At 37.5% G+C, this 27978-nt stretch overlaps 2 protein-coding genes across 3 annotated transcripts; both read left to right on the forward strand.

Moving 5' to 3' along the window:
- Positions 1-14509: 14509 nt before the first annotated feature.
- On the forward strand, positions 14510-20445 carry LOC105042430 (MACPF domain-containing protein NSL1). 2 transcript variants are annotated; one of them, XM_073252821.1, is made up of 7 exons: positions 14510-14920; positions 15149-15375; positions 16729-16933; positions 17490-17573; positions 17659-17842; positions 18551-18717; positions 19487-20445. In XM_073252821.1, exons 1-7 carry the CDS (start codon positions 14648-14650, stop codon positions 20165-20167), a joined length of 1821 nt encoding a protein of 606 aa, XP_073108922.1. In that variant the 5' UTR covers positions 14510-14647; the 3' UTR covers positions 20168-20445. The 2 variants fall into 2 exon arrangements, with proteins under 2 accessions (XP_073108922.1, XP_010917939.1); XM_010919637.4 differs by having other exon boundaries at positions 14513-14920; positions 15137-15375.
- Positions 20446-23309: 2864 nt separating this feature from the next.
- On the forward strand, positions 23310-26958 carry LOC105042443 (small ribosomal subunit protein bS20c). The gene is made up of 3 exons (XM_010919667.3): positions 23310-23541; positions 23668-23840; positions 26623-26958. Exons 1-3 carry the CDS (start codon positions 23382-23384, stop codon positions 26845-26847), a joined length of 558 nt encoding a protein of 185 aa, XP_010917969.1. The 5' UTR covers positions 23310-23381; the 3' UTR covers positions 26848-26958.
- Positions 26959-27978: the final 1020 nt, after the last annotated feature.

Here is a 27978-nt window from a genome sequence, read left to right on the forward strand (position 1 = left end):
ATATCCAACTTAAAACCTTTAAACAAATGTTATCACGTATTTAACACTTTTCATCGTGATAAAATCATGATACCTATTGATGCATTAAATCAACCTCGAAACACATGACATCATCATACGAGATCAAAAAAATATCAATCTTAAAACATCAAATCTTAATATACTAATTTACAGGTTGACAGATTTAGATTGGTAAAATACTAATTTGAATAAAAAACATCCTTATATTCTATCCGAACGACGTTTCAGCTGATAAAGAAATATTCAGATTGGGTGTCTGCCGATCTGAACCATGATACTTTTTTTTATCCGGGATGAATGTTATGGCATCTCTAGTTTGGCTCGATCATCTATCGAGGTGAGTTACTATTGTGACGGACTTAACCGTTCTGCAAAACGCCCACAGCGACTTCCTCAACCAAACCACAGCTAGCCATGATCTTATATCCAGCTTATATACAGAGCTGTATGCCAGCTCACTTACAGATAGCTCTCTAACCGCCTAACAAACTCCTCTAATGGCTTAACAAACTCTAGAACGGTCTCCTCAGACCTTCTATAAATAGAGGGCCAGGGATCTTTCATCGGTAAGTTCTGCTCTCTGAAACTAAGGAAGATTCTGTCGGTAGAAAATTAAGCCAGATTTTTGACTCCTATCCAGTTCTCCCCCAGTTTCATTCAATCTCTTTTGCTCCTCCATTCTTTTTCACCCCAACTCTCAAGGCTCAAACTGACTTAAGCATCTGAGGGTCCAGAACCAAAAGATCTCCATCCACTTTTTTGACTGATTTTGCAGATTGAAAAAGTTTTCGACAAATTATAAGGATCGCTCCGACCCAATCTCTCCCAAATCGATTCACTCTACTCTAGATTTTGAGCTCTGCAGCAATAGATTGGCGCTAGAGGAAAGATTTTTTGATTTTTTTTGTGAAAAAAATGGTCAAAGCACGAGCTCAACATCCCTCTCCCTCCGCTTCAGAAGAAGGAGCATCTGAGGTGCTACCACAATAGTCAATTGCTGTTGATTCTCAGTAATTTAGTTTTCTTGTTCAGCAAGTCTAAGTCCTGACATTAGCTGCTCAACAGCTTCAAAAGGAGGAGCAACCGTCTAAAGAAGCTCCTCCTCCAAATGCTTTGTCTCAGTATAGCCCTCAATCAACCCATCAAGATGAACATCACATTGATAAGGCTGACAGCAAATTTGCTCTCAATACTCTGAAAGTTCAAAAAGGGGGTGACCTAGAGCACAGGGTTCTGGATCTTGAAAGGCATCTGATAGAACTCTAGACAGGAGGTCGATCTCAGAATAAAAATAGCTTCAATCTTCGATTTCCATTCTCTTATGAGATCTTAAGTGAACTAATTTCGAACCGATTCAAGATGTCCGTCATTGAATCTTTTGATAGCTCTGCTGATCCAATGGATCATATCAAGGATTATAGGACCCTCATGGCTTTACAAGAGGCTTCCGATATCCTATTGTACATTATTTTTCCTGCAACCCTTAAGAAGATAGCAAGGGTTTAATTTTCTGGACTCCTATAAGGGTCTATCTCTTCTTTGAGTCGCTTGGAAGATTGTTCGTCATTTATTTTGGCACTAACAGATCTCATTTGAGGTACGTGGATAATCTTTTCTCTATCCAGCAGCAGAAGGAAAAAGATCTCCGAAAGTATATGGCTCGTTTCAACACGGCCATCCTGGAGGTGAAAATTTTTAATGAATCAGTTGCTATGTCTGTTTTAAAAAGAAAACTCCAGAGCAACCATTTGATTTTTTTCTTTGAACAAGAACTTTTTGGATACCTACGATGAGATGCTCGATCAGGTATGTAAGTATGCCCAGACCGTGGAGGAGGAGGCTATCTTGAGGCAGGCAAAAAAAAATAAAAATAGAAAAAAATGATCGAGGGAGAGTGTGAGCAGATTGAAAATTCAAATCGATCCCAAAAAAATCTAAGGTCAAGAAGCCCACCTCAGCGCTTTAATTCTTATGCCCCTATGTCTGCTCTCGGAGTTCAAATTCTGATGAAAATTGAAGGAGGAAGATATTTTTGAAGATCTGGCCCTTTGAAAGCCCCTCCAGAGAAGAGAGACAAATGGAAGTACTGTCGCTTCCACAGAGATCATGGCCATAACATCAAAAAATACAAACAGCTGCGAGATGAGACAGAAACCTTGACGCGCCTGGGTTACCTCGGTAAATATGTCAGACCGATCAAAATCGAAGAGTATAGGCTTCCACGAGAAAAAACTTCTGATGATCACAACCGACCAACTGCTGGTGTTATCAATATGATATTCGACATCCTATCTGGTACTGATGACCCATCCCTCAAGAGGCAGAGAACTGAAGATGTTATTTTTTTTCTAAAAATGATATAAAAGAGATCCAAACCCCTCATAATGATACTGTCGTCATCTCTATGGCGATAGCAAAGTATGATGTGAAAAAAAAATTTGTTGATAATGGAAGCTCTGCTGATGTATTGTTTTATGATGCTCTCTCAAAAATGAACCTGATCGGATAGCTCAAGCAGGTCGGTACTCTCTTCGTTGGATTCTCAAAAAATTCGATGACAATTAAAGGAGAAATTACTTTATCGGTCACAGCAGGATGCAAACCAAGGCAATCAATAGTGCAGCTCACTTTTTTGGTAATCAAAGTCCCATCTGCTTGTAATGCTATCCTCAACCGACCTAGTCTCAATGCCCTCAAGGATATTGTCTCTACTTATCATCTATTGGTGCGTTTCTCGACTATGGAAGGAGTTGGTGAAATACATGGCAACCAGAAGGTGACTCGATAGTATTTTATAATTTCTACTAAAATAAATCAATCGGTGAAAACTGTGCCAATTGGTATATTGGATGCACTGGTTGAGGTCGAAAAAATTCGAGGTGAACCAGCAGAAAAGCTTGAGGCCATTTTTTTGGGAGATGATCCGAGAAAAATGATCCAAATCGATGTGAATCTTAAACCTAGTCTAAGGGAGAAAATGATCAAATTTCTACGAGCAAATGCTGACATCTTTTCCTGGATGACCTCTCATATGCCTGACATCCCTACCGATGTGATTGTTCATAAACTAAATATGAATCCAAATTTCAAACCGATTCAGCAGAAGAAAAGAAGTTTCATTCTGAAAAGATAAAAAGCCATCGATGAGGAAGTTGACAAGCCTTTTATAGCACAATTCATCAGGAAAGCTCATTACCTAAAATGAATAGCTAATCTTGTTATGGTCAAGAAAGCCAATAGTAAATGGAGGATATGCATCGACTATAGAGATCTCAATAAGATTTGTCCGAAAGATAGTTTTTCTCTATCAAAAATTGATCAGTTCATAGATACTATCTTCGGTCACAAGCTTTTTAGCTTTATAGATACTTTCTCAAGCTACAGTCAGATCCAAATGGCTTCAAAAGATGAAGAAAATATTATCTTTGTTACTGAAAGAGGTCTGTATTATTACAAAATGATGCCATTTGATCTTAAAAATACATGTGCTACATTCCAATACCTCATCAACAAAATTTTCAAGCAACAAATTAGTCAGAATATGGAGGTCTATATTGATGACATGATAGTAAAGAGCATCGAAGAAAATCGATATATTACCGACTTGAAGGAAGCATTTGAAAAACTTAGAAGGCACAAGATGAAGCTCAACCCTAACAAAGCTACTTCGGAGTTGGTTCAGATAGATTTTTTGGCTTTCTCATTAATCAAAGAGGAATAGAAGCTAATTCTGAAAAGATTAGAGCATTATTAAAAATAAAACACTCGGTTTCTATCAAAGAAATCTAGCAGCTCACTGGATGAGTGGAAGCCCTCAGTCAATTTACTTTCAAGTCAGCTGAAAGATGTCTTTCATTCTTCAAAATATTAAAAAATATCAAAAATTTCAGCTGAACAAAAGAACATCAGACTGCCTTCGAGGATATTAAAAAATATCTTGGCTCTTTGCCTCTCTTTCTAAGCTGATCGAGGGTGAAGAACTATACATATATATTTTCTTCTCATCTTATGCAGTCAGCTTAGTTCTTATCCAGAAAGAAATGGACATTCAAAGGTCTATTTACTACACAAGCAAACCATTGCAGGATGCAGAGATCCGGTATAAAAAGATCGAAAAGATGATATATGCTTTGATCGTAGCAGCTCAAAGACTCATGCCTTACTTCCAAGCTCATGCTATTGCAATATTGATAGACCAACTGCTCAAATCGATATTACAAAGGGTTGATACTTTGGGTCAGATTGCCAAATGGGCTATTGAACTCAGTGAATTTGATATTCACTACCAATCTTGAATTGTAGTTAAAGGTTAGATACTAGTTGATTTTGTTGCGGAATGCACTATCCCAGATAACAAGTCAATTCTAGCAAGTCCCGAAAGTGATGATTTATTCTGAATTCTACATGTGGATGGAGCTTCAAATTCTTAAGAAAGTAGCATCGATTTGATTTTGGCTAGCCCTGAAGGATTCGTGACTGAGCAGGCCTTGAGGTTCAATTTTAATACTTTCAATAATGGTGCTGAATATGAAGTCCTGACAGTGGGTCTCAGAATGGCAAAAGAGCTCGGAGTCAGAAAATTAAAGATATTTACATATTCCAACTTGTCGTTAGTCAAGTCCGAGGATAATTTGAAGCTAAGGATTTCACGATGGTTCGTTACGTGCAGAATATCAAAAAGCTATCCAAAAATTTTGAAGAGCTTGAAGTGCTCCAAATTTTTAGATCGAAAAATATTCGGACTGACGCTCTATCCCACCACCCCACTTCAGATTTTTTTCGAACTGAATCAGAAGGTACTGATTGAATAATTTAACAGGCCTAGTATTGAGGTGCTCTCTGTATATTAGGTCGGTCATAAGCTGAGTTGGATTGATCTCCTCGTAGATTACGTATCCAAAGGAGTTCTGCCCAATGATCCAACCAAGGCCAGAAACATTAGAAGATAAGCTTCATGGTATGTTCTTCAAGAAGGCCACTTATATAACTTGTCTTATTACTTTGATGCTTGACACCGTATGAAGCTGACCACGTACTTCGAGAAGTATATGAGGGGATATGTTGAAATCATTTGGAGAGCAGATCGATTGCTTATAAAGTAATTCGATAAGATTATTACAGATTGACTATTCAAAAAGATGTAGCTGATCTTGTCAATAAGTACGACCAATGCCAAAAGTATACTAATATCCAATATCAACTTGCTTCTGAGCTTATTTTTATTACTGTCCCTTGACCCTTTACAATTTGGAGGATAGATATTTTGGGGCCTTTCCCAGTAGTAGCAAGCCAAAAAAAATTTTTGGTCATAGGTATGGATTATTTTACTAAATAGGTAGAGGCAGAATCTCTAGTTAGGATTAGTAAACTATGACCCGTTCCGTCAATTAGATCTGTGTTCGACCCACCATAAATAGGTTTGAGTTTAGGCTAAATGAGTTTGGATAATAAACGGATCGACCTATTTAACCCATTTAATAATTGGATCAGATTTGAGTTTTAGATATCTGATCTGTTTAACCCGTTTAATATTCAGGTCGAATTGAGTCAGATAACCCATTTAACCTATTCAACCTGTTTAACTTATTTCTGACTCATTTAACCCTACCTATTAACCTGTTTAACCCATTTAAGATCCGTTTAATCTATTTAAAATATGTTTAACCTATTTCTGATCTATTTAATCCAACCTGTTTAATTCATTTAATCCGTTTAACTTGTTTAATCTGTTTAACCTAATTTTACCTATTTGATAAATGGATTAAGTAGGTCGGATTGAATTACCTATTTAATAAATAGATCGGATTTAAATTTAAATTTTTGACCCATTTAATAAATAGATCGAATTTGGATTGATGATTTTCTGATCTGACTCGCATTGACCCGATCTGTTTATGATCGATCTGATCCGATTGTCACCCCTACCTCTAGCCCAAATCATAGAGAAAAAGATGCAAGATTTTATTTAGAAATCTATAAGCTGTCTGTTTGGTTTGCCTCGGATTGTCATCACTGATAATAATCGACAGTTTGACAACCCCAAGTTCAAAAAATTTTACTCCAAATTTCATATTGAACATCGATTCACTTCTGTTGGGCATCCACAGTCAAATGGTGAAGCTGAAGTAACCAATAAAACTATCCTTCATGGTTTGAAGATAAGGCTCATTGATGCAAAAGGCTTGTGGGTTGAAGAGCTGTAAAGTGTACTGTGGACATACTGATCTACATATCGGATTTCAACAGAAGAAATTCCTTTCAAACTCATTTATAGAACTGAAGCTATGATCCCAATGAAAATTAACTTATTATCTGATAGAGTCAAAAAATTTTATAAGACAACTAATTCAGACCGATTGAGAACCGATCTGAATCTTCTTAATGAAGTGAGAGAATAAGTCTATATCAGAATGACGATCTATAAGCAGAGAATTATCAAGTATTACAATGTCGGTGTAAAATTGAAGTCATTTCAAAAGGATGATCTTGTCCTAAGATGAGCTGAAGTCTTAAAACGTACTGAACAAGGTAAACTAGCTTCTAATTGGAAAAGATCCTATCAGATCACTAATATAATTTGTTCAGAGGCTTATAGAATTAAAAATTTAGATAGATCCATTATTTTTTATACTTAAAATTTTAAAAATTTCAAAAAATATTATCAATGAAAATGCTCTAACGAGCTCTTTCTTATATGTCGTATTTTTTCTTTTATTGAAATTCAGATTTTAGTTCGATAATGCCCTGAAGGGCATACATGTTAATCTAGATTCTAATTTGATAAAGCTCTGAAGGGCATACATGTTAATCCAGATTTTGATCCGATAAAGTCTCGAAGGGCATACATGTTAATCCAAATTTTGATCTGAAAAAACCCCGAAGGGCATACATGCTGATCCAAATTTCAATTCGATAAAGCCCCGAAGGGCACATATGTCAATCCAGATTTTGATCCGATAAAGTCCTGAAGGGCATACATCAACCCAGATTCTAGTCCGGTAAAGCCCCAAAGGGCATATATGTCAATCTAGATTTTGATCTGATAAAGCTTCGAAGGGTACACATCAACCTGGATTTCGATCCGGTATAGCCCCGAAGGGCATAAATATTCATCCAGATTTTAGTCTGGAAAAGCCTCGGAGGATTTAATCCCTCCATCGATCGATGAGTCTTGTATCGAATACGAGACCGAAGAGATTTTACATCAGTTTCAAATCGATATGATATTATATTGATCTTTGAAGCAAGATTTTCTTCAAGTTCTCTTGAAAACATGGATCTCAGGGTTGAATCTTAAAACATGATCCGTCCATGGTCATACAAATAAAGGTACATCCCATCCTTCATTTTTAATAAATTAATGATGGATGAATCTAAAGTTATCAATTTTTTGTTCTGTTGAATTATAAAGATACATGTCATTATTTTATTCTGGCAAGCAATAAAATTTAGAATACATGATTCAAGCACGCCTGAGAAAATATCGGTTGCATTGATATTTAAAGAAGATACAAAAATAAGAATCCATATTGAATTTACATATTCCATAAAAAAAAGATCTATATTAGGTCAATACATCCTGAAAAGAAGAGAAAAATTTTCACTGGATGATCACTGACGCATCGGAGCTCTCCTTGGTTGATTCTTTTTTGGGTTGCTCCGACTTCCCAGTATCAATAATAGCAAGCTCTATAGCTGGAGTGGACTCCGATTTCTTGCCAATCTCGAGGACTTCAACCTTTATTAGGGGTACCACAGATATGGGCTCTACGGTGATAGCTTTAGTTGTTTTCGGCTCGATAGAAGACCGATCAGACTCCTTCGCTGGCTCCTCTGCCGCTTCACGGGGTGACTCAAGATCTTCCTTCACGCCCATCTCGACGGCTACTTTTGGAAGGACCTTAGAGATGTCTATCTCGGGATACAACTTTTTAATCAGGTTGCAGCACTGACTGAAGGCATAATCATATGCACCCTCAGAACTATCGGACACTTCATCCTCGAACTCCTCAAAAACTTGGTACAATTCCATCGCCTTGGCCGCTTTGTCCTGCTCCTTCTTAATTTGCCTCTTCAAGGCCTCTATGGCCTTCTCATAAGCCTCATTAGCCTTCTCTGTCTCTCTAAACCTCAACTTTAGTTCTTTGTTCTTCTCAGTAATGGTGTGCAAATCAAAAATCTTCTTCCCCTATTCATTGACCTTTTGCTGAAGGTCCAGTAGATTCTAATTCTTCTCTTTCAGGGCCTTCAACTTCTCTTCGAGTTGATGTTTGAATCCGATAATGAGTTCAAATATCTTTTTCTTCTACTCTTATAGAATGATCAGATTGGCATCTATGGCCTCCTTATTCTTCAGCAAGTTGATCATGTTCTCATGCATGATCTTGAAATCAACAACTACATGCAAGACAAAAGTATAGATCGATCATTCATCGAAAAAAAAAGAGAGAAAAAAGAGAGAAAAAGAAAAGAAAAAAATACTCACATGCATGAGTTGTTCAAATTCATGGTTGATGATCTCCTCTAGTTTATTCTTGCAATGCACCTCCAGATCGACAGTTAGCATCATCGATTCGAGGAGATCATGGCCCAATCGGGGCCGCTCTAGGAGTGACATTCTTATCACACGTCTCCCTCGACCGAGCTATATGGGGCTCTGAAGATTGTGGTTGGCTTGTACCTGGGCTCTTTGGAAGGCGATGTAGGCTGGGCGTTGTTGCTCTTGATCCTCACCACAACGAATTGGCACGGTGGAGGTTCCAGTGACAGAGCCCAAAGAGAATTTTGTTGTCTCCAAGAGGCTTCACTTTTCCTCAAGTTGGTCGGGGAAGGCGTCGCTGATGAAGATCGGGACAGCACCGAGGCAGGGGGAGGTTCTGCACTTTTAACTCTCTTCGAGGCGGAGATAACGGCAGATGGTTTTACTTGATCCTTCCTCTTTCTATCCTCCACCTTCACCAGATTGAACCTTATTTTTGCATCAAACACAGTGTTTCAGAATAATGAAGACAAAAAAGGAAGGGAGAAGTTAAAAAGTAAAATACTTCAGTCTTACCTCGAGGAGAGTACAGACTGATATTGGCATCATACAATATCTGATCGTTTATCAAAAAAAAAAGTTTGGATGTTTTGACGGTGATTAGGGTTGGATGGGCCATCTCATTTTTGGAGAGAATTTCATCATTAGAATTATATTGGATATCCGGACATCTCTAGAAAGTCTTAAAATCCCATAGAATGGGAGCCCGGACAAAAAAAAATAACCTTTCCAGCCGTGAATTGAAGATGAAAGACTAGATCCAAATTTACAGTCTTTCCAAGGAGAAAAGTACCATCAATCTTTCTCGCTTGGATGTCGTTTCAAAAGGACCAAAGACCTAAATAAGAAGATCTTAAGATCTATGTAAAGGAAGTTACGCATAATTATGAATACTATAATCATCCTAATGATGTTTGAAGTTATTTGAATAGGATGGACCCTATAAAAATCAAAGACATTGCTGAAAAAGGGATGCAATGAGAACCACAGTTTAGATCGAAGAGACTCATCATAGAAAGCTATGCAACCTTCGAGAGATTAAGATATTCAATCTTTCAAAACTAGTACTATTATTTCATACTCGTCAGATATGTCATATTTGTCTCTAAGGGTTGTGAGATTCTCCTCAATCAAAATAGATCTCTCTATTTCTGAGCCGAGGTAGTTCGTGAGACCACGCATAGGGGATTCTACATTATGATCTGAACTCTCACCTACAGAATCAATTTTAGGTCCCTCGGGGTGAATTTCCTATCTTTATGGCCAATAAGGGCTGAGTCAACCTCCTCTGTGGGTCACCTATGGTCTCTTTCCCTTTTTTAACTCTCTTGGATATGTTTCTCGAGGAAAAAATGTGAGGAAAGAATGAAAAGAATCGAAAGAGAAAGAGGGGCTTCCCTATGGCTGAAAGAAGAATAAGACTGAAAGAGAACAAATGAGAGAGGACTAATACCTAAGAAAGATAGATGAAATCCTCCCGAGAGATGAACAGTGGACTCCTCTCCTCCTCCTCTGACGAAGCTTCTCGTTATCTCCGACGATCGCTCGATGCTGAGAAGTCTTCGAAAATATTTTGACAGCACCTTCGCACGATAACAGCAGAAATGAATAATGACCGGAGGGTAAAAATCTTTTATAGGCGAATCGATAGTCTGGATTAACTAATCTTTTTACCGATTTGTGACACCTGACGTTAATCCGACGCTCGATCCAATGGTAGTTAAGCACACATCCCCCCAGATTCAGCCACGACAGATCGATTCATGCTCAAACTAATGAGCCAATCAAACATTAACGGTTGTCGCACATTCTTATTCGATATTTTCAAATCACCCATCCAAGTAATGATGATAGAAGATCTGGTAGATCATTTTCTGAAAAGTCAAGTTCCTTCGATTTTAACTAAGTAATTAATTTTTATGCTCTCCAGGCATGGCACATTTATTCCAGGCGGTGGCAACATCAGCTCAAAAAATCTCAAGGTACAATGCAGAGATAAGATCTTCTGATCCATGAAAAATCAAGCTAAAAATTGAACATAGAGATAAGATCTCTTAATCGATAAAAATCAGATCAAAAATTTAAATACGGAGATAAAATCTCCTAATCAATATAAAATTGAGTGAAAAGTCAAATATGAAGATAAGATCTCTTGATCGATAAAAATCAAACTAAAAATTTAAGTGTAGAGATAAGATCTTCTGATCGATAAAAATTGGATCGAAAATTCAGGTACGAAGATAAGATCTCCTGGTTGATATAAAATTGAGAGAAAAATCAAATATGAAGTTAAGATCTTCTGATCGATAAAAATTGGATCAAAAATTAAAGTATGAAGATAAAATCTCCTGATTGGTATAAAATCGAATAAAAAAATAAATATGAAGATAAGATCTTTTGATCAGTAAAAATCAGACTAAAGATTCAAGTGCAGAGATAAGCTCTCTTGGTCGATGAAAAATCAAACTAAAAATCAAATACGGAGATGAGATCTCTCGATCGGTGAACGATTGAATCAAAAGATAAACTGGGCCAGAAAAGGCTAATCCAAAAATAAGATATTTTGACTGATTAAATTTGGTCTTTATGGCTGATATTTTTCAAATTGATGAAAATCTTACTGAAGATATTCTTACTTCTTAGTCCGATCAGAAAATTATCATCTCGAATATAGAAAGTCGGGGGTAAAATATTGATGCATTAAACCAGCCTCGAGACACGTAGCATCATCATATGAGGTTAAAGAGATATCAATCTTAAAGCGTCAAATCTTAATATACCAATTTATCTATCGATAGATTCAGATCGATATTTTACCTATCTGAATAAAAGACATTCTTATATTCTATCCGGATGATATCTCAGCTGACAAAAAATATTCAGATTAGATATCTACCGACCTGAACCCTGATACATTCTTTATCCGGGATGAATGTTATGGCATCTCTATTTCATCCCGATCATCTATCGATGTGAGTTACTATTGTGACAGACTTAATCATTCTACAAAATGCCCACGATGACTTCTTCAACCAGGATACAGCTGGTCACGATCTCATATCTAACTCATATGCACAGCTGTACACCAGCTCACTTATAGGTGGCTCTCTAACCATCTAACAAACTCCTCTAACGACCTAACAAACTCTTGAACGACCTCCTCGATCCCTCTATAAATAGAGAATCAAAAATCCTCCATCCATAAGTTCTGCTCTCTGAAACTAAGAAAGATTCTATTAGTAGAAAATTAAGCCAGACTCTTGGCTCCTATCCAGTTCTCCTCCAGTTTCACTCAATCTCTCTTGCTTCACTTTTTTGCACCCCTGTTCTCAAGGCTCGAACTGACTTAAGCATCGGAGGGTCAACAAAAATTGGAGGGTCTCCATCTGATTTCTTGACTGATTTTGCAGATTATGGGAGTTTTTGTCAAATCGCAAGAATCGCTCCAACCCAATCTCTTTCGAGTCGATCCGATCTACTTCACTTCAAATTTCAAACTCTGCAGCAACAATACCCATTGCAATAAAGTACTTAGAGAACACGAAGGGCAACGCATATTCTTTTGCAATAGCTTAACCTTTTCAAAAACTAGAAAGCACCACGTTGATTTAGTTGCACCTGGATCTGCTTATGTACATGTCTGGGCTTGGGTAGCATCATCTTTTTTCTTTTCATCACAGAGTAAAATCACCAAAGTTAAAAAGTCGATCTTGTAAAGATCATATGTACGTCACCCTTCAATCTTAAGTAATCTTGATCGCCTTTTGGTGGCAAGATTGGTAGAGAAAGATCCTTTAGTCATCTAAAATGACTCAATAGCTTAGGAAGGATCAACATTGGTGACTGTATTAAAGCGATATATACAAGAAAAGTGCTACGAGGGATCAAAGTTGTATCTTTCAAAAGAAGGGTTCATCTTTTTTTGCACAAATCCACCTTTGCATCACCCACCACATAGATATCAAAGCACTTGCAATGTTAATTGTTCATCTATTTGCACAAATCTCAAAGTGAGCGATAGATGATCCAACAATAGATTCATGTGAAAAAAGATAAATTCTTCTAGATGCAACATCAATCCTGCTATGTGTCCATCCCTATTACCATATTTCTTTCATTTTTCTTTATCAACACATCATGCGGTTGATATGGATAGATGCTTTCTAGCACCAACCAATAGATGGTATTTGGTGACCCAAATAAGAGCACCAAAGTAATTTTAGATCACTAATGATCTTTATCCTAGGATAATCCAATCCCCAATGATCTTAGATCATCATATTTGGTATGCCATATTTCAATAATTAAATATTCTCAAATATCCATGGAAAACATATTTGGTATTCTATGGCAATCCAAAATTATTGATCATATAATACCAAAACCATCCTTGATATATCTTATAAAATATTTTGATTAATCATATATAATATTTATATATTTTATTAATATTTAGTTATTAATATTATTATAAATTATTAATCCTTAAAAATATATTAATTATTATTATAGAATTAACATCTTTATCTATTCTTAAATATTTTATTTTTAAGATCAATATCTATTTTGATTAGGAAATAAGATAAGTAGAAGTAGAATAATATATTTCAATTATAATTTACAATCATCATTAAACAATATATAAAAATAATATGATTAATAATATATTATAATATGATATTTATCATAAATATTATATAAAATATCAATATAATATATTGATATCATATATTAATGATATGTTGATATATAATTTTTTTTTGTTAGGCTGAGGCATTTTTTTTATCTCAAATTTCAATCCGAGATCATTGCCATGAGGTGATTTTGAATACTTGAACTTAAAGATGAGTATTTTATCACTAGATTGGACGGTGATTTGAGAATTATGAATGATTTGAAATTATTGCTACTAAGATCATTATAGTACAACCAAATATAGTAATCTCATTATCTCTATCCACATCATCTTTGATTCTGAGATAGTTATCCCATACCTAATGCACTAAGGAATATCATACTTCTTTGCTCCATCATGATTTTTTTCTCTTCCATTGATATTCTTCGACTATATAATTGCTTGGTTGGCCAATTTTATAAGCATTGAACGAGCTGGAAAAATCTAGGTGAAAGCATGCTCGGAAACCCCTTTTATCCATCTGTAGTTAGTTCTCCAAAAAATTTAACAAAAAAAAAAAAACATGAGGGGTCACACTATTATTGACTCAATGTTCTAAGCGGTGCAAAAGGTGGTCGCTCCGTGGGCCTTACGGGACCCGGCCAACCTGTGGAACGGTGCATACATAACACCGATTTTTTTGGACGCACGTTCTTATATGTGATGTCACAGCGAGCCTGAACCGTAGGTCCGTAGCGTCTAACTGGTGTAACGATTCCGCCAACCATCATATAATACCAAAAATGATTGTTGCCCGACCGAACGATCGTACCAAATAATTCTCTGTCATGACACACGGCGTGACATCTTTGGTGCAATCCCACAGTAGTTGTGAAGATCCAATCGAATCACGCCACGATGTGCAATAGCTGCGAGCAGAGAGGTTTAGGTACAATGTTTGGGCCCCTTAACAATTTCTTTGACTCATTCAAAAAGAAAAAGTAGGTCCTGCGACCCGCGTGTTTACTCTCGGCAAGACTTCTCCCACGTAGCCATCACGTCTCAGCTTGCCTCGCGTGGTCCAAACAGGTAACGGCAAACTTGCCTTCAATATCTCCCTCGGGACACGTTATTTTATTCACAACTTGAAACGACCACATCAATCTAGGCCGTCCAACAAGTGGACCTATGAAATTCCACACGCTTGAAGACTAGTCCATCCATCGGACGGTAAGTATCAAATCAATCTACGCGACTATTTAATATTTATCTATATTTCGGTACCTGTCAGGGGCTTTCGAAGCGAAATGAAACGAAGCTTCGATGGCGACGATAAAAAGCGTGAGGCGAAGGATGGAGCGAACAAAAAACACGGAGAGCTTCCAAAGGCCTCTTCCATGGCCACCACCGCCTTCTCTTCTCTCTCCTTAAACCCCTAACCCTGAACCTAGATCGGTGATGGTGGGGGAGAAATGAGGCCGAGGGACCTGAGACTGATGACGCAGCAGGCGGCGGCGGAGATGGCCGTCGCGGCGGTGGGCTGCGGCTACGATCTCTCCTCTGACCTAAGGCTCACCTACTGCAAGACCGGGCCGTCTGGATCGCGGCTGATCGAGCTCGACGGAACCCTAGCTCACGACCTTATGTTGCCCGGTGGAATCGTGGTTCCCGGCGTCCCCCACTCCATCAAGTGCGACAAGGGGGAGCGGCTTCGGTTCCGCTCCGATGTTGTCTCTTTTCACCAGGTTCTTGATCTCTTTTATCGCTTACTCCTTAGTTTCTCCATGATCATATCTTAGGTTTCGATTTTTTTTTTTTTTAAATCTTGTACAGAATTCACCAAGTACCATGAGTAAATCCATGGACTAGTGTACTGTGTTCACGAGCTTCATTTTTTTTTTTTTTTTTTTTTTTTTGAGATGATTAGCTGTTTCCGATGATAATATTTGCTTTGGTGTTAGATGGCAGAGCAGTTTAATCAGTCTATGTTGTTGTCTGGGAAGATTCCGTCAGGCCTGTTTAATGCCACGTTTGAATACCGGGGCTGCTGGCAGAAGGATGCATCTGGAACGAAGAACCTTTGCTTTGATGGTTGGTTTATAACGCTTTACAGCATTGAGCTTGCAAGGTCCCACATAGTACTCAATGACCAAGTTAAACAGGATGTTCCATCTTCATGGGACCCTGCTGCTTTGGCAGAGTAAGTTCTCTTCAAATTATCTGAAGAAATGCCTCTGAACGGTTTCTGTGCTTGGACTCTTTAAAGTGTTCGAGCACTTGACTACTCGTCTTTCTCTAGTTTTGGTGCTTGTTGGTCTTCTTTCAGAATAACAAGGTGGTCCACCAATCAGACCACTGGAAGTGTTCGAGTTTTGTTTTGCTTTTTACCTTATATTGAGTGGGAATTTGATCTTCATTTTTATTAAGACACGATTCATAACCTGTCTGTATATGCATAATTTATATGTTCAAGCAAGGAACTGCATGATTTTTGGAAGCTCAGTTGCATACAGAAGCTTTAAACACAGAAACACATATGAATTACTTTAAGCTTTGTGTTAAACTTGTGTTCACTCCAGCATGACTACTGGCATGATCCAAGAACAACTTATTCATGCACTTATATGTCACTATTTCAGCTTTAGAGCTACATAGATTGAGTTCTGAATTTTTAATAATCTGTTTTAACCAATCTCATTTGTTTAAGAACTGCTATGGACGCACTTATGGAATAGTAATGCAATATTCTATGGTAAAGAAAACATAAATGGTGGATATAATAGACTTCTGCACTGTGTTTATCTTCCTAACATGTATAATAGGTGTTTTCTCTACGAACTCAGTGATAATCTTGAGAATGTGGTGATAACTGAACAGAACTTAGCTTGTTAAAATATGGTATTATGCAATTATTAGAAAGTCACGTGAACATAGTTTACTGCATAATTTGGTACTGACACACACCAAAATCATGCGTGCATCCATGTGGATGTCTGTGCATGCCCATACGGCCATAACATTTATCATGTAGACATGAACATGCCACATGCATTCATATGCATGGTTAAATCTATGCATTATGTGCTTGCATTTGGTGTTTGGCAATCCTCTTATCCTACCCACCTAGAAATGCCCACATATGATAGGTAAATTGCTCTATCTAGATTTAGGACTTGTGTGAAATATGCATTGTTGTGTTTCATGGAACTATTTTGTCATGTCAACCAAGACATGGACCTTTTCTTCATGCGAGACCAGATTTTTGTTTCCTTATAGTTTCTTCCAACAGAGTTGTCTTCCTAGAAAAAGCTAATGATGGATGATTTATTCAGGTCGCCCCACTATTGGTTATTTCTTACAAGTACACCAATATTTTTTGAGCTTCCTTCACTGAGGCTTTTTTAAGCTCTGTTATATTACTTCCTTTGACATCCATTGGTCACTTATTTAATTTGATCTCCACATGATGAGAAAATGCCATTGCTGGGATAAGACTGTTAACTCTTTCATCATGTTATTGGTGAAACCTAAATGTTTTAATATCTGTTTCCAGATTTATTGAAAAATATGGTACTCACATAATTGTTGGGGTGAAGATGGGTGGTAAAGATATCATTTGTATTAAGCAGCAGCAGGAGTCAGTTCTTCAGCAAACTGAGGTGCAGGATTTGTTAAAGAGATTAGCTGATGAAAGATTCTCTGAAGATTTCTGTGGGAACTTCGCTTTAGGAGCTGATGAATTTTCAAAAAAGCTGAAGGTAAATGCAATAATTATGATTTACTGAACATGCAAATACGATGTCAACCAGAATTCAACAACTGAATGTTGCTATATTTCCCTGCATGCAATGAGGTCTCTTTAGGGGCTACCCTTGTAATGCCGTCCTACCTGCTCATGCTTGAGGCCACACTGAAGGGAAGTAGAACCAAGCATTAAGCATTCATGGACAAATTGCATGCATTTGAGAGGGAATATTGGATTACAGCTTGCATTGCCTGCATGGATAGTTCCATTTCTGCAGCTTGAAGTTCTGATTTCTGATGATAATCATAAGGCCACCCAAACCTAGAACATGACATTTTCTCCTCAAAATCATTTTAACAATGTTCAAATTAAGTTATAATACTTCAAAATATGCTAGCACATAGTTTGCTGATGGCTTACCGAACAAAAAAAAAATACAGGTACCCAGACCATAACATGTTGCCCATTAGGCCCCCTTTTTTTTTTTTGTCAGATGGAACAATTGCTCTAACCATGCTATATCAAGCTAGAAATTTAGCCCCTTGATTGTTCTCTTTCATGTCCTTCAGGACAGCAAGTTGACTGATCAGGAGCGCAACTTAGCAGTTCTAAAGTCAGTTAGACCATCTGTTGTATCTCACTCAAAGAAGGATGTAAGCCTCTGCATTCATGTTTAGAGGTGATTGTTTTCTGGAGAAGTTTAATGTTGACACCTTAAGTCCATTTATATTTGTGCAGGATATAGTAAGCATTCATGTTAGAAGGGGAGGAATCAACACCAATCAAAGCCATAACCAATGGCTTTCAACTATTCCAGAGTCCCCATGGGTGATATCAATGTCTTTTGTGCCCATAACCTCTCTTTTAGGTGGTGTTCAAGGTAGCGGATTTCTAAGTCATGCAGTGAATCTATACCTTCGCTGTAAGTATTTGGTGGCTCTCCTGCTAAATTTTTCTGCAGATAGTCAAAATGCCCAGTTAGATTAACATGAACTTCCACAGAGCAAATTGGTGTAACTTTGCAATGTAGCCTTAGGTGTCCCATATTCAACCCAATTACAAGGCATTGCCTACCAAACAACCAGCTTGATGCATGCACAGCAACACTAGTGAATCCCTGTTGGTTCAGTTTTCAGTTTCCCTATGTCCTGTATCAGGTTTGTTGCAGATATGTCATTCCATTGAAGGAGCACCTTCTCAGACGTCCATGTATCAATACATTTGTGTCTGAGATTGGATTATGAACTTCTGGATATATCGTACAGCCATATTATTTTGAACTTCCTAGAACTGGAAAAGTTCCAGAGTTTCTCTCTAGCATATGGTAGCTATGATGTGGTTATATGCCATTGATGTAACTGTGCTAAAATTTGAATTGGGCATAAATGCCCTAGACATTTTTGGAATAACTGCATAAAGGATTTTACCCTAGGGCACAGGCCAAGCTAATTGCAGACCTCTCATTCACCTCAATGATGGTGCATCTAAAGTACTTTAATGCAGCCATCAATCCTTAATGAAATATTGCTTACATTTGCTAAACACAATAGTTTTTGTCTGTGAAAAATATTTTTATGTTGTTATCTTTGTTGTTTTGAAATCACTTAGCTTCTGATTCTAATCTTTCCAGATAAGCCACCATTAGAGGAACTTCGTCAGTTTTTAGAATTTCAATTACCTCGTCAATGGGCTCCAGCATTTGGCGAGCTCCCTCTTGGTCCCCAGCGCAAGAAGCATAGCATGCCATCCCTCCAGTTCACATTTATGGGCCCCAAGCTTTATGTTAAAACAGCTGTGGTAAGAATCAGTAAGTGAATGTCTAATTATTTGCCTCCTGTCAGCCTAGTCGGCCTACCTCGTGTTATGCGAAGAAGTTTTCAAGCTTCTATTTGCTTCAGGAAACTGCACTAGTGTTTTTTAAGTGTCCAAAGTAGTAGAAAAGAAAATGATGCAAAGATGTGGACTGCTGAAATGACATGAAGAAATTTGGTCCATGCAATATGACTTGACAATCTATGAAGAAAAGTAATATTATATGGTCTTCCAAGTCTATTAACAGAGAGATTTTTTTAGAATTACAATTTAATCAAGAATCATTTTCTTAAAGTAAGTCTATCATGAATATTTCCACTTGTACTCTCTTTTTCTTGTGATGTTTCAAAATTTCCCTCTCATTTGCACTTCTGCTTGGTTTTCTCCTTCCTTTTGTCTTCTATTTTTTCTGGGCATAGTGACAAAATGCTGACTAAATTTGTGTCTATCTTGTCGCCATTACAAAAACAAATTTGATTATGCTTGAGACAATGGAACTCACTATCCCTTCATATTTTGAGACCTTTTAAGAGTTGTCATTCTAAATTTGTCCAAGCAACTGAAGCATTTTCAAAGGAAGTTTCCACTCAATGGCTTGTGCCTCGAGTGGATTTCAATATATCATAGTTATATGTTCAGCACATGATTTCTGATGAATTCATTGTTAATTTTTGTAATGTTGGTGTCCTTGTATGTTGAGGAGGCTGTGTGTGTATTCATTGCTGCAATTACCTGATATACCCGATTATCACAGGTTGATTCAGGAAATCATCCAGTGACAGGAATTCGGCTATACTTGGAAGGAAAGAAGAATGATTGCCTGGCAATTCATCTCCAGCACCTCTGTGCGCTCCCCAGCATCTTGCAACTCTCTGATGACACTGCCTATGCTGATGATGACAGCTACCCGAACGAACGAGCCTACTATGAGCCCATCAAATGGACGCTACTCTCACATGTTTGCACGGCTCCAGTCCAGTTCATTGGCAGCATCGATGATTCCGCCTTCATAGTGACCAAGGCCTGGCTGGAAGTGAGAGAGATCGGTATGAGGAAAGTGCTATTTCTCAGGCTTGGCTTCTCCAATATCGCTTCCATGAAGATACGGCGATCGGAGTGGGATGGACCCACTAGCATCACTCGGAAATCAGGCTCCATCTCAGCTTTGATCAGCTCACGTTTCAGCACAGGTCAGATGCCTGAACCTAAACCAAAGATGGAGGTGAACTCTGCCATATTTCCAAAAGGGCCCCCGGTACCAATTAGGGTGCCACGGATGTCTAGATTTGTGGATACTACTGAAATGAAGAGGGGGCCAGACGACCTGCCCGGGTATTGGGTGGTGACGGGGGCTAAGTTGTGCGTGGAGGGTGGCAAGATCTCTCTTAAAGTCAAATATTCTTTGTTAGTGCCAATGCCTGAGGATGACCTCTGATCTGAAAGCTTATTCAGCAGAAAGGAGTGTCCGATGTCCGAGGGAGATGATCAAATATCCTCATATTTCTCCCACTTGCCAGTGTAATCACTACTATGATATGAAGGTAAAACACTCCGCTCAAGTGTAAACCTGGAAATTTTAGGCGATGTTGTCGTCAAGCGTTTTCGCCACAGATTTGTTCTGTCCGAAATGATAACTGTTTATTTGTACATAGTTCTGAGTGTATTGCAAACTTAGCGGTTGAAATACAAAAGGTTCTCAAATTTTTTATCAAATCTGTTCAATTAATATATGGATTAGCATGGGCAGCCCATTGCTTTTTTTTTTTTTTTTTTTTTTTTTTTGGCTAAGATGAAATATTCATACAAATCTAGTACGAACACATCCAAAACAATTAAAAAATAAAATATTACAAAAAGATCTAAAAATCTATAGAATATCATCAGAATGTTCTGCAACAAAGAGGACGGTCCAGTCTGCCACACTGTTTGCCTCCTTATAGATATGTCGAATATTTACAAAAGCAATCCCCTCAGAAGTCTTCAAATATCAACTAACAGTGAATGTGTGGGGTCTTTCCTGTGATGACCTCGCAACTAGATCACAATTATGGCTGAGTCGTCCTTGATGACAAAAGCATCGGTCTCCAAATTCAACCTCGTAAAGGCAATACCAGTCTAAACCGCCTGTAGCTTTGCTCATAGGATAGTGGGCTCAGAAAAGTGACCGCCACCAATGGCGATAAGTTTGAAATTCAATCCATGGAATAGCAAACCCAGCTCCATTATTACTGACCATACTACCGTCGAAATTGATTTTGAGGTAGGTTGAGAGTAGGGGCTCTCAAGTGATGAAAATCTACTGGGATGCTATGTAAGTGAAGGGAGGCTCCAAATATCTGATAACCCTGTGGTCAGATCAATCGACGTCAGGTGAGTAAACACTACAACCTAACTTAAAGCTTTCTAGAGCAAATCTACTCAGATCTTTCTGCAAGTCGAACACCCAGCTATTTCGAGACTGTCAAATATGAAAGACAATATAAATAACTTGGACTCCACCCTGCCTAGATATCTCAGACTGCATGCTCTATCTCAAAAAACCAAGGAAGGCCACCATCTAGAGTAAATCCTACAATCTATCGTATCTGCTTCGCTCTAAGGCACAAAATAATGCATACCCTACTGTCTTCTCCAACTGGCATCATAGATAAATAAGTGGAAGGTCAACCCATCTGCCCCTCAAGACAACTTTGACAAGGAGGCATCCCAAGCTACCTTTCGCAGAAACAATCTCATCCTTGGATGGATCCAAATCTTCTGACCCACACACCATCCGAGTGTCTAGTTGGCTCCTCCTGGGATATCTCATAGAGATATGCCGCTCTTATCCTTGACCTACAACAAGAACTCCAACTCCCAACGTCACTACTGCCAAAGAAACCGCTATAGAAAATATTTTTTCTGCCAGAGGGGTGCCAAAAAGCCATGAAATCCCATCCACATCCTATCCCCTGCCATCTATACCAACAAGTCACAGATTCACAAAGACTCCCCAACCTCTACACTAATGAAGGTAGGCCATCTGAGCCAAAACCTCAAGGACATGGCCATAGATCTCCTCTATATAAATGAACAACTCCGACTTACATGAATGTCTACACCAACAGCCCACGAATCATATCCCGCCATCATCATCACACTTCACCAACATTTCACGAATCATATCTAGCCACTCCACAGACTCTTCAGCCGCATCGCTGATTGGATGATAGATCATGTCCCAACCCATCAGGTGCACCCCACCAGTGCTTTGAAATCCTCAATTCAAAGTCATTTGCAGCAACCATTGCCAGTTCTTTTGTTGGTTGTCTAAACCTCAAATTTTAAAAATAGGAACCTTTGGATGGGGAGGATTTGCTTGTTTATTTTGAATATATAAAAAGCACGACAAGAAGAATCTTGTGATGAAGCCTACAGGGGAAATCTGGGGAAGGCTCGGTCTGGTTGATTGGTAGGTGTTACTGCGGTCAAAATTTTAATTGGAGTGAGTTATGGGATTTTTCAAGTCGTGGCCTGTGATGGCGTTCTTTTTCCTGATGGCCCCATGATTTTATGGCTTGAGGTTAATGTGATGTAATAATCTTGCTTTCTCCTGGAAGAGTACCGTCAGTTACAATCTTAGAAAGCTCTGCAAAATATATATCAACTCTATTCCTAATCTCCGTGGTTGTACCCGCAAATCTGCGGTTCCAAAGAATCCAATATTTGGACATCGAGCCCACGAAGGATTTATCCCCCTTTTTGCTGGTTACATCAACCATAATTTTTATCTATTCCTCCAAATGATGCACATCTCAGTGCTATTAGCAGTGGCGCCGGTGTCAGACTCCATCCTGCAGCTCTTAATATTTGTAAGCACCCGTTTCAACCACCATTTTTTGATCCCATGACCTCCGCAGTGGCGGAGGACTCCAAGGACTCGTCTAGTTCGTAAAAAAAATAAAAAAAATAAATAAATAAATAAATAATTTTTTATAAAATTATTTTTTAAAAATAAAATTTTGATATATTTAATTAATTATAAAAAAATAATTTATTATAAAATAATTTATATTTGGATGGGTATCTAAATTTTAAAAAAAAATTATGTAAAATACTTATTATATCTTTGATAGATATAAAATCATATATTTTTATTTATAAATTTTATATAAATTTTAATATTATATTTATATTAATATAAATATAACATCAATATATTATAATATAATATTAGAATATAATAATTTATTATGTTAATATAATACTAATATATTAAATATTATATTAATATAATATGAATATTTTTTATATAATTTCAAACAAAAAAAAAAATTCATCTTTTTTCAGAAAGCACCTCTCCCTTCCTCCGCTTTTCGTCGATCAAACGAGTCCTGAGAGTCGCACGGGAGTAATGTGGCGGGGGCATCATACATCCGTCATCTGTGCTAAACACGACTCACAAAGCCCATCGATCTGATGCATCTAAAACTGAATCTTCATCCAAAGATCGTCCATACATCCATCGGACGGATGGCTGTGATTGGCCGATCAGAGCACAATTGATGTCCTCCAAATACGGCCTCTTTAAGTGACTCTGCTTTGTCCGCTTCTGTCGTCCGGCGCTGGGGATAAAGCGATAGACTTGGGAGCTCGGAGACGAAGCCGCCATGGCCGCAGTTGCTTCCTGCCTCGCTCTTCCTTGCAGCACAAAACCCTTTTCTCTTCGCGCCCACTCCACCGGAACCAGCAACGGCCTCCCTTTCCGCTCCCCGGCCATCAAATCTGTTGCCTTCGGTTCGAATCTCTCCCTTATCGCATTCCCCAGAGGTGGGTATTCCCAAACCACCACCAATCTTTTCTTTTTCTTTTTCTTTTCTTTTTTTTTATCTACTTAATCTTCTCGAAGATTAAATAAAGCTAACTCTTTTGAGCTCTGGTCGCATGGATTTCAAGGGACTAATGCCTTGACGGCGGTGGAGAGACCCACATCTTCTCGGAGGTCTGTCGTGTGCGAGGCGGCTCCCAAGAAGAAGGCTGACTCGGCTGCCAAGAGGGCTCGCCAGGCCGAGAAACGTAGGATTTACAATAAAGCTCGCAAGTCCGAAATCAAGACCCGGATGAAGAAGGTAAAGTAACCCCTCCAATTGATGGCTTTTTCTCCTAAATTTCTCATTTCTGGTTTCCTTTTCTCTTGGTCTGTTTAGCTTAGAACTTGCTGGACCTCGGATTTTAGGTTAAAATTTTTATTTTTCCCTGCTTCTTTTGTTCAAATGGTATGATTGACTAAAATAAGCCAAAATGGCTCCTACTTTTTTTTGTGGGGGGGTAATAATTGGCCATAAATTCAAGATACGATCAGGAACATGAAACTAAGCATCATTTTATCACTTGTTGATACTTATCGTAATTTGCTAAACCCCAAATCAAAAGGCAAAGGCTTTTCATGAACTTATAAGGAGTAAAAATGAAGTTTATATAGAATACTGAAAGGGAAAAAAAACAAAATTTAGCGACTGGAAGTTTGAAGATATGAAACTATAGCACTGAAAATTCCTGTAAGTCGGGGCTAACATTGTCTATTAACTGCATCTAATCTTGTATGTATATCCATTTCTTTAACAAAAATTTGGATAGACTACGAGTATTGCTTTGCTCCTTGCTATTTGGTATATGAACGATTGGATGTTTTCCTTAGCACCCCTCTTCTTTTTTTCAAGTCTAAAATGTCTATATCTATATTTTTCTTCTTACTACCTCGTCTAATGTGCTGGCTAACCTTGAAAAGCTTTCTTTTTCTTGATTTTTTTTTATTTTTATTGGCCCTTAAATTTTGTGCCATCTTTCTTTCCTATAACCACAAAGAATGGTGCTAAGTTCAATTCTCAAAGTAGTTCAGTGGCGGAGCGTAAAAAATTTAATATTTATATATTTATATATATATGGTGGCCCTCCCAATATTTTAGTCTTACACGCATTATAAATCCATTAATTTTAAAAAAAAATCATATAATTAATTTATATATTAATTTTTTATTAAAAATAATAAATTTTTTAAAGAAAAAAATAGTTGTTTATTAATTATTTTAATCTTTTATTTATTCTTCAACTTTTAATGTGAAAGAAATTATTGAGATTTTACACAAACAAAATCATTTTGCAAATAACATAAAATAATATTTTTTACTTATCTTTGTCTATACATAAAATTAAATATTTATTAATATTTTTGTAATATTTTTGGATATATATATTTATTTATTTTATTATTCATTATAAAATATTTTATTTAAAAATTATTAATAAATTATTATTTTGTCCTCTCAATATTTGGTGTCAGGCTCCGCCACTGAAGTAGTTGGTGGATTTTTGGTATACTAGCATAGGTCAATTTTTTTGATGTCTTTGTTGCTCCTCAGCTTCAAGATTTCAACGGGTAAGGTATGTAACCATAACAACCTAACTTTAATTGTTGCATTACATGCCATAGCTAGCATTCCATCATTTATAAGCCATCACCTGTTTGTTTACTTTTGAAAGTAAGTTGGTTAACCAGATTGAATTATGGTACACATGGTTTTTCTCGGTCTATTTTTTCTATTCATTGTTCATCAAAAACATACTCTGCAACTATCACCTACCAGCTCCCTAATTTCATTGTTCCTTGTACTTTGGCATTTTTTTATCACCACTCCTTGTAAGCGTTGTCACTCTCTATCGCCATTTTGATCTTACTGATCCACCAAGTTTCTCTGTATGTATTTGGTCTGTTCTTATATCACCTCATGTAGATTCTCTAGCAATCATGTTGATGCAATATTCCATCTTATGCAACAAAGTATTGTATGCATGAGTTTAATCTTCATTCCTAGTTGTTGTAAAAGTATTTGTACTACCAACACCACAAAAGAAAATTTTATCAAGGGCATAATTTGGCGAGAAGAAGGGTTTATAAATGGAATAATGGTGAAAACCATTTATTTTGCTACCTTAACTCTCTCTCTCTCTCTCTCTCTCTCTCTCTCTCTCTCTCTCTCTCTCTCAAGTTGTGGAAATAGCTTCTAGGAACATGCCTACATCTATTCTATTCAACCAACCTTTGATCTGGAAATGTTACAGATATTGGAATTTTCATTTTGCAATTTCAATATTCAACTTTCTGTTGTAACTTAGGAATAGCTTTTGATACTGGAGTAACTTGTAAATTGTTAAATCTAAGCGTCCAATAAGGCTTTATGCAAAACTAAAAACATCCCTATATAAGCCAAACACTTTGATAATGTATATCTGAGGGATCCTTTAGATCTTCATCTTTAAGCTTATGCAACATGGAAATGTGTATTCACATTTTAGATTTCCCCATTTTTTTTCCGATCATTGCCCCTAATTTGAATTTAGGATACTTGTTCAATCTTGCTGCTCCGTGTTTGACACTTATAATTTTGTGTCCTTTAAAAGAATATGTAGGATAGGACAAATTAGGAATTTTCTAAACTTTTGATGCTTCATGACTTTGTGCCTTTTATGAAATAAAGTTGATTGCACCATGGGAAGCTTTGGCAAGGTGAGCTTATCTCACCTTGTCTCTAGATTACCAGTAGAGATAGTTGAAGGTATAAAATGGAATAATCTTGGAGAAACAGTAATTTTGCCTAGGAAAATAAGTGATTACACACACACACACACACAATTAAAAAAAAAAGGGGCAAAACACTTGCCTGTGGTGGTATATATGCTATCCTCTTCTTTTTCATCTCCTTTTTGTGTGTCTTTGGTGGTCGGGAGGTTAATCCAAACATGGTTGGCATGGTGAAAGTCATTGGTATGCATTTGTTGTGAAACAATTCATTTTGGCTTACCCGGGTTAACTTTTTCGAGTAGAGATCCCTGAGAGTTTTGCTTCTGCTTTAGGTTTTTGAAGCTCTAGACGTGGTGAAAAAGAAATCTGATGCCCAAGCTGAAGAAATTCTTCCAATTGAGAAACTAATTGCAGAGGCATATTCAGTAATTGACAAGGCAGTGAAGGTAGGCACGCTGCACCGGAACACGGGGGCTCATAGGAAGTCCAGGCTTGCTAGGAGGAAGAAAGCTGTGGAGATCCACCATGGCTGGTACACACCTGTGGCAGCTGCATAATATTAGCCTTGTTCGTTTGATATTATGAATGATGTGAAATGCTATGCATATTGCAGATCAAGTTCATATGATTTTTTTTTTATTAAAAAAAATCTGTTTGGGGCCCCCTAATCTTATCTAGCAGCAGTCTAATGTAGATTTAACTTGGTATTACGTTTTCCATAACAACATGGACTGGACAATATCTGAAAAGAGCACGCCCGGCTACAATTATTGAATAATTATAACTATCCTGCAGCTGGTGGGTCACAGGGTCAATATTAGCGTGACAGATCCATATTATGTTTGTAACTACTTGGATTTCTTGCCCTTTTTTTACCTATTTTGGCGTCTACCTTCTCTCTCTTTTTTTACCTTTTTGCATTATAAAATTATCAGAATAATAAATATAATTATTAAAAATGTGGGTGGTCACTGGTGAAGATTTATTCATGGGTACCAACAGCTTCAGCTTACAGGTTTTCAACTTTTCATCAGCTATTACGGGCCCATCTGTAGGCAAGCACATGGTGGAGTAAATTTTCCCAGTAGCTTGTACATCATCTTAGGAAATATTTTGTGGCACCTGCTGCAGGCACAACAGAGGAGTGTTTGATTCACAATCAGAATTAAAATAGATTGAAATGATTATATTTTTAAAAATATTTGATTTGTGACTAGAATAACAATCAAAATGAATGATTTTTATTTTTGTTGTTTTGTTCATTTAATGATAAGAGTTAACAAACAACTCAAATTTTTATTTTAATCATTAAATAAAAAAATTTGAAAATTGATAGTTCTAATCTATTTTTAATATTTAATATTAAAATATGTATCAAAGAATTAGAAATTAAACACTCCATACAGCCATGCCGAGTAGGTTGCCAGCATATGACACTCCCACCGCACCGTCCATGTGCCAGTGCTTCGAATGCTGCCGTGCCCGGGACAAGCAACAGCAGGAGCACCGCACCGGTCCGGCGACAAAGTCGGGAAACGAGCTCTAGGCTTGGGCACTGAGAACTTAACCAGACCAAAAGGTCTAAATTTTGGGTACAGGACGAAGTCCAAACCGACTTCCCAAGGATAACCATCAAAGCTCAAAAAGAAGTGAGCGTTCCGTAGAACATTTAAAAGGCAAGGCCACGC

This window comes from Elaeis guineensis, chromosome 2 (genome assembly GCF_000442705.2).
Source record: "Elaeis guineensis isolate ETL-2024a chromosome 2, EG11, whole genome shotgun sequence".
In the NCBI taxonomy this organism is placed as follows: Eukaryota; Viridiplantae; Streptophyta; class Magnoliopsida; order Arecales; family Arecaceae; genus Elaeis; species Elaeis guineensis.

What these genes read in the sequence shown, in the direction of transcription:
- LOC105042430 (XM_010919637.4), top strand. Translation starts at nt 14,648, where the DNA reads ATGAGGCCGAGGGACCTGAGACTGATGACGCAGCAGGCGGCGGCGGAG. An exon ending in ATGTTGTCTCTTTTCACCAG is followed by an intron (nt 14,921 to 15,136) that starts GTTCTTGATCTC and finishes CTTTGGTGTTAG; the next exon opens with ATGGCAGAGCAGTTTAATCA. An exon ending in TATCTCACTCAAAGAAGGAT is followed by an intron (nt 17,574 to 17,658) that starts GTAAGCCTCTGC and finishes ATATTTGTGCAG; the next exon opens with GATATAGTAAGCATTCATGT.
- LOC105042443 (XM_010919667.3), top strand. Translation starts at nt 23,382, where the DNA reads ATGGCCGCAGTTGCTTCCTGCCTCGCTCTTCCTTGCAGCACAAAACCC. An exon ending in CCTTATCGCATTCCCCAGAG is followed by an intron (nt 23,542 to 23,667) that starts GTGGGTATTCCC and finishes ATGGATTTCAAG; the next exon opens with GGACTAATGCCTTGACGGCG. An exon ending in TCAAGACCCGGATGAAGAAG is followed by an intron (nt 23,841 to 26,622) that starts GTAAAGTAACCC and finishes CTTCTGCTTTAG; the next exon opens with GTTTTTGAAGCTCTAGACGT.